Source organism: Propithecus coquereli, unplaced genomic scaffold, assembly GCF_000956105.1.
Source record: "Propithecus coquereli isolate 6110/MARCELLA unplaced genomic scaffold, Pcoq_1.0 Scaffold112, whole genome shotgun sequence".
In the NCBI taxonomy this organism is placed as follows: Eukaryota; Metazoa; Chordata; class Mammalia; order Primates; family Indriidae; genus Propithecus; species Propithecus coquereli.
This window is the reverse complement of record NW_012135192.1, coordinates 4512410-4520022: the sequence shown is the minus strand read 5'-3', so window position 1 is coordinate 4520022 and position 7613 is coordinate 4512410. Positions and strand designations below refer to the sequence as shown.

The window sequence follows — 7613 nt, the reverse complement described above, 5'->3', positions numbered from 1 at the left end:
ATCATAAGAATTATATCTTTTGCCAATGTAAAGTTGTTTATAAGGGGTAGTGGTGTCAAAGAAGACACAATAAGGAAAGAATACTATTAAGAAATTGTCATGAAAATAATTACATCTTTATGAATTAATAACATGTTATTTCCAGATGTTACAGATTTTTTATTTTTATTTCAGAAAATATGAAGATAATAAGCATAACAAGAAGAAACTCTGTAATACCTGGAACCTCAGATAACCTTGATTTCTAATGGCATGTTTCAGAAATTATAATAATGAAAATGCATAATTATCTACAAGAGAAGTAAACAACGAACAAACCAGTAGACTTGAAAGTATTAAATGACCTCTTAGGTCAAGAAAAAGTAAAACATTTATGATGTTTGTACCCTATTGCACTTTAACTTAAAAATAGGAAAAGCAGGGAAGTTCTTTAAAATTAAGAACCATAGATAGTATGACCATACTTTATTGACTTTTATTATGGCCATCACATAATCTCAATAAAGAGTTATAAGTTCAGAAATGTGCCATTGTCACAGACAAGTTCTGGGTGAATTGGTGTATGCTCTTATTTATTTTGTTAAGACGTAAAGAAATAGAAAGCACATACTGAAGCAATCCTGGATCTGGCAGCACCACAGTATCTTTCTGTCTTTTAATAAATGCATTTAAAACTGTAAACTTACCCCAAGTGCCATTTGAGCTAATTATTAAACATCTTGATATGTACATATTCTGACAGTTCTAAAGATTTCCTAGTTTCTATTATTATTGCCTTCTTAACTCATGGATTATTTGGGAGCATGTTTGGCTTTTTTCAAATATATCGGGGTTTTTTTCCATTTTTATTGTTAATTTCTAATTTAATTGCATTGTCGTTATAGATCTTTATGTGTATGATAAAATTTGAGAATTGTTGTGAATCCTTGTGTTCCATATAGCTTTGAAAAGAATGTGTAGTCTCTGTACACTCCTTTTGAAATATGTTGTTTCATTTCTTTTTATAAATGTTGGTTTTGTGCTTTAAAATTGTTTAAAAGTATTCCTATTTGTTGGGTACAGGATGCTCTTACATCCTTTTAAATTTTGTTGTTCAAATCTTTTAACTCCTTACTAATTTTTGTCTGCTTGATCCATCACTTTTGGGCATCTATTAAAATCTCCTACTATTTTTTTTCTTGTTTTTATTCTAGTATTACTTTATTGTGAACAATAAGACATTTCTTGTCCTTCAATCATATATCACAAAAGTCTTAATTTCATACTGCTGTCCTATCCTTGACCGCCAAAACTTCACACTTTTACCTCAGTATGAATTGTATCACATAACAATTTATAAAGAGAATGTGAAAAATGAAGTGTTCATGTGTGTCCATTTTATTCTTTAAGAAGAAAAGAAGATATTATATATGTTACAAAGATTTTAAATTTGATTTAAATTTTGAACTTTTATTTATTCAATGTGATTTTTCACATTGATTTTGAAATTTTGAACTCTTAAATCTTCCAGAGCACATTCCAAGCTAGTATGAAGAATTAGAACTTAGTCTAGGTACAGTATTTCTCAAAAAGATAGCTACATTGCTTGAAAAGGTACTTATTTGGACTTCTTAGTCTATCATCTAAGACTAGAACAAAATACCTGAAAGGCTGAGACCACACATTAGCATAGGTATTAAAAGAGGTTATTCAACATGCTGCTGAATGTTACTAAAAAGCTGAGATACTTTCAAGGGCATCCCGCTTTGGCACTCAGAAAGAGGCCTTTGAACCCTGACCGAGATACCATGAGAGTGAAAGATGCTAGAAGGAAAAAAGAGAAGAAAGATAAAGATAGCCTTAATTCAACCCAGTTACCACTGTCCTTAACTCAGGATTAAGAGCATTTGGGTGGTCAGCACAAAGCATTTCTGGAAAATATTTCTAATATATTCAGGAGAGATACCCCAGCTTTCATCCCCATCCCTACTGATCCCCAATGGTGGATGTTTGGAGGGCCCCACTTACCACCCATGGTCTCTGGTCTGAGGTATATGAAGAAAGGGAGATTTGGAGAACCCAGACTATTTGCTATAACTGTGGTATAGCAGAGCAAATAGTGCTTCATTTGTTGGTCTGAGTGTTTGTTTTACAGCATTTATACTGATTTTGCTTTATTAGAATCACTGTTCTTCAAACATACATGAAGGCAAATAAAGATATATAGCAGACAAGTTTGTAGAAACTAGATTCCCTGAAATCTTTTTTTGTAACACTACTTTTGAAGTGAATAGAAGCTCAGCAAACATTGGACAAATAAGTGAAATTCTCTGTTGCCAAAATTTCTCTCAAATATTAAGATAGAAAGCCACCAACATCTGCACTATTTATTATTGACTATATGAAGTAAATATCGCAATGTAGTAATATTACTACTAATAATTAGTAATTAATAATAATGGTAAATGTGGCTCCAATCTTGGGTAGAGGGGAAAGAGATACCCTCTATTAATGTAGGTGTCTTGGGGTTTGTTGTGTATTCTTGCATGGATCTCATGCCCACTGGTAAAATTGTAACAATTAGAAGAAATAATGGGAGATAAATCCAGGCAGGCATTTCCCATGGGAACATATCTTCTGATATTTCTTTTTTTTCTTTAATAACCTTGGCATACATTTTTAGATGCTGTGTTGATTTTAATAGTAATTCAGGTAATGAATTGTGAGAAAGTTCATATAAACTGACAGATTTTTGATTGATATTAGTTTTCTTTCTATAAGCCTAGATAAAATGTATAATTCTTAGGAAATTGTTTACCAAAATTGATGCCAGTAGAGACAGAAAGCTTAAACCAACCAATGTTCATAGAAGAAATAGAGAAAGTTATCAAGAAATAACAAGCATAAGGAGGCACCAGGACCGGATGATTGCACAGGGAAATTCAATTAAACTTTTAAGAAACAAACAGTCCTAATATTTCTAAATTGTTTCAGAGTATATCAAATAAGGAAATTTTTCAAATTCTTTTAATGATATAAATACAACGTTAGTACCTAATCCTGTTAATGATAGCATAAAGGAAATGCTATCATTGATAGCATGCTTTATGCTATCATTGATATGAATGCATAAAGCAGAGCAATATCATTTATGACAATTGATGCAAAAATCCTAAATGCAATATTAGAAATAGATTCCCAAGCCATATTAAGAAAACAGCGTACTATGACTTGGTATTTACACCAGGGATGCAAGAACCTGTTAGGATTCTGTTAGGAAACCTGTTACTATAGTGTATAATGCTATCAAGTCTAAGGAGAAAAAAATCATATGTTTATCTCCACAGGTGCTGAAAAAGCCTTTGAAAAATTCAACAGCTATTTCCCATAAAAATGTTTTTAAAAATTGCAATGAACAGAAACTTCCTTAACATGTGAAATAAACACTCCCATACACTGCTTGTGAGAATACAAAATGATACAACTCCAGTGAAGGAGATTTGGTAATATATAAGAAAACTGTGTAGCATTTAAAACCACAGTGAGATAAAATCATACAACTCATATGGAGGGGATCTGGTAAGAAAACTATAGAGCACTTAAAACCACAATGAGATATCACTGATTGGACACAAGAAGGACTAAAATTAAAGACTGACCCTACTAAGCAATGGTAAATATGCAGAGCAATTGGACATCTCATGCATTGCTGGCAGAAATGCAAAATAATACAGGAACATTGGAAAACAGCATTTTCTTAAACAGTTAAACAAATGCCTACTATACATCCCAGCTACTTCACTCCTAGTTATTTAAGAGAAATGAAACTGTATGTCCATCCAAAGATTTGTACATGTACATTTGTACATGACCATAGCATCTTTATTTGTAATAGTGAAAAGGTGGAAACAATCCAAATGTCCATTAAGAGATAGATATATTAACAATAACTAAGTATAGTAACTCATTGAATAAAATACAGAAGCCATGATTCTATTCTTATGATAGACGGATAGATAGATTAGGTGGATGAATGGGTGGGTATAGGATAAGTAAAAGCTCTTTTCAATAGAATGTTGCCTAATAAATATTATAAAATCACTATATTGCAATCATGGTAGTAAAACTGATTCAAGTAAAAATGCCAAATCCGGGGTAGTGGGAGAAGGAGAATAAAGTTTAATGAAGAACAGGACATTTACATAGCCTCAAAGTCTGTTCACACGATTACTTATTAATTACAAATGAAAAAATTGGAGCTATACAGAAGGGAAAGCAGGCAACACCCTAAACAAGTGTTCAAAATTAACATCACCAACAGGAGGCACATGAATATCATATGTCTCAGGTAAATTACCCTGAAAAGGTCACAACATGATTTATAAGGTATTCCAGGCAAAATTTCATAACTTACATCCAATCATGAGAAAATGTCAGATAAATCCATGTTGAGAGACATTCCATAGAATAACTGGCCCGTATACTTCAAAAATTCTAATGTCATGAAAAGTAAGAAAATGTAGAGTCACAACTTCAGATTAAAGGCGACTAAAGAGGCATGACAACGACATGTAAGATTTTATCCTAGATTGGATCCTGTACTGGAAGAATGCTATAAATGACATCATTGAGACAGGGAACAAAATTAGAATATTGTCTATAGATTAAATTATTATGTGAATGTTAAATTCCCTGAATTAGGTCACTATACTGTGGATACATGAGAAAATATTCTTGTTTCTAAAAAATATATACTGAATTATTAAGTAGTAAAAGGGTACGATGTATGCAATCTATTCTCAAATTGTTCAGAAAAAAATTAGATACACAGATGATGATAGATGGTGTAGAGGATAGATGATATTAAATAGATGATAAATGACAAGAAGAGAAAATCAAATATAGTATTGTGTTAAAAAAAATAGTGAAAACTTTAAGTAGAAGATATATAGAAGTTCTCTGTATTGTCTTTCCACCTTTTCCGTATGTTTGAAAGTATTTCTAAGTCAAAAGTACAATATAAAAAAAGGCCACCCAAACTACCTTGGGGATAAAAATGGAAGAATTCCCTTCCTCTAACTCTTTCAACCTCCACGAGGGCCCCAGCCTAAGTCTCGTTACCGTCACACCTACTTCTCACGTTGTCAGACATGGATGAATTGTTAGGAAAAGAAGTCTTCTAGGAAAGAGAAATGAATCTGTAAGGATAGGCTGATTTATGTTGCAGTAACATGCAGCCCCAACGTGTCAGTGGCTCATAACTTCAAACATCTATTTTTATTCAAAATACCACTTTAACAAATAGGCTATCTGATTCTTTCCATTTTCATATGACTCTAATTATACTATAATCTCCCATAAAACACTCCTACCCATGCTTTTTATTGGTTTTATTTTTACCAGGTTACTATCTGTGCGTCTTCAGATAATCATCAGCTAGCTTTACAGGTTCAGCTTACATTGAGGTGAAGGTTCCCTGGTTATAGTCTATCAATAGTTATTTCATTGCTACAATTTACTATTTAAGTGTCACAAGCTTAATTTAGGAAATTTAGTATGTCTTGTGAATTCAACTGCTGACAGGAAAGGTTGTTTCATAATCTTGGGGAATTTTAAAATCCTGTATTAGTATTAATAACAATTTGTTAAATTACCATTTAAAAACCAACCAAAATGCACACTTACAAGGTAATATTAAAAATTTTAGAAATAAGAAGAAACAGTTCATAGAGAAGTTTTTAATTTCAATGAGTTCTAATTTATCAACCTTTTTCCTTTTATGAATCATACTATTGGTGTCATAGCTAATAAATCTTTCTCTAACCTGTGTTAGTCATCTCAGGCTGACATAATAAAATACCAGAGATTGAGTGAAAGGGATACGATACATTCTCATAAGAACTAATCCAGTCTTGCTAAAGCAATAACTCACTCATTACAGCAAGAATGGTACCAAGCCCCCCACAAGAGTGGCGTCCTCATGACTTAAATATCTACTAATACACCATACTTCCCAACACTGCCCACTGGTGATCAAATTTCAACATGAGTTTTGGTGGAGACAAACCAACCAAATCCAAACCACAGCACATACACATATGGGTCTATATCTAGAATCTATTCGGTTCATTCATTTATTAGTGTATCTTGATGCCAATACCATACTCTTTCCATAACCATACTTGTATAAATCCTGAAATCAAGTAATGTTTCTTGGGTATTTTATCTTGAGATACAAAATAAAAACTCATTCTGCTAACCATATACATTAAACAGAAGAATTGTGGATAAAACCAGGAGCAAAACAATGATGACTATTATTATTACTTTTATTTATTATTGTTTGGTATTCTTGTCAAAGGAATAAGGAAAATGACCTCAGAAAATAAGAATCATAAATATAAGACAGGAATAGATAAAATTTTTTTGCCAAAGATATAATTATACATCTTGAAAATAAAAATCAATTCACTAGAAAACTGAGTGCTCATTTCCTTTTCTCTGTTTTCTGCACCATTTTTTTTTCCAGCATATTATGGGGGTACAGATGTTTAGGTTACGTATGTTGCCCTTGCTCCCCCCCCCAAGTCCGAGTTTCAAATACGTCCATCCTTCGGGTGGTGCGCATTGCACTCTTTGTGTATACATACACCCGTCCCCTCCTCCCTCCTTCCCCCTCCCCCTCCCCCTGCCCAACATCCAATAGATGTTATTCTTATATGTCTGCACCATTTTTAAAGAAATACATTTCTAAATATATAAAACTATAAAAATATTTTTAAGTTTTTTTTGAATTGTCTAGGCTCTGAGTTCACTCGTTGTATTTGGGTGAAAACTTCATTCCTCATAGCTTTATAAATCTTGGAATTAGAGGAATTTCCTACACTCTGCTATTTTTCAAATGGTAAAGTGTTGTAGAAAGAGTATCAGGGCCTATTTCCTCATAAGTAAAATAAGGATAAAAGCTGTGGATCAATTATATATAGCAACTTGCACCTAGGGGGTCATTAATAAAATAGCCATTATTTTGATTACAAAATATGCTCCCAACAGGGCATCACTCTGTTCCATCAACTAGCATGAATGGTTTCTGCTTTTAATGTTTTTCTAGCTTTCTGATTACCCTGGCCCCTCCAACTTGATTAGGTCATCTTGGGCTCTCCCTAAATCTGTCTTCAACTCTGATACGTCAGAACACTTCACAACTCTTACCATTCAGCAGTACCTTCCAGGACTTTTCCCCTTGTATTTCTAAACACCACATCGTTCTCAAAAAGCCATACCAATGGTCTTATTTTCAGATTATTTTTTCTTCTCTTACATTATCATGCTGTATTATTCTGGTGAAAAGTTGCCTGTTAAATTATAAAATTATAAACATAATATAAATATATAAATATAAATTTATAATAAACAAAATTATAAATATTCAATCATCCTTTCACTGAGTGGCAAATAATTCTGGAGCTGTAGGTTAAGGCCTTGAATTCCAGGTCTAAGAATTCGATTTGATTCTGTAGGTAATGGAGGGTCATTGGGAGCTTTTGAATGAGTTGAGGATTAAAGCAACTGACTATACAAAGCGCAGGTGGGTGCAGTTAGGCAACTCTTGGCAACAGTTTCTAAAGCTGCAA

General features: G+C 32.7%; 1 protein-coding gene across 1 annotated transcript in view; it reads left to right on the top strand.

Moving 5' to 3' along the window:
* Nucleotides 1-252, top strand: part of MGAT4D (MGAT4 family, member D) — a 38488-nt gene extending 38236 nt beyond the window's left edge. Inside the window, exon 11 of the mRNA XM_012654818.1 lies at nucleotides 175-252. Coding sequence (XP_012510272.1) covers nucleotides 175-183 — 9 coding nt within the window. The 3' untranslated portion in view covers nucleotides 184-252. The remainder of the gene's footprint in view (nucleotides 1-174) is intronic.
* Nucleotides 253-7613: the final 7361 nt, after the last annotated feature.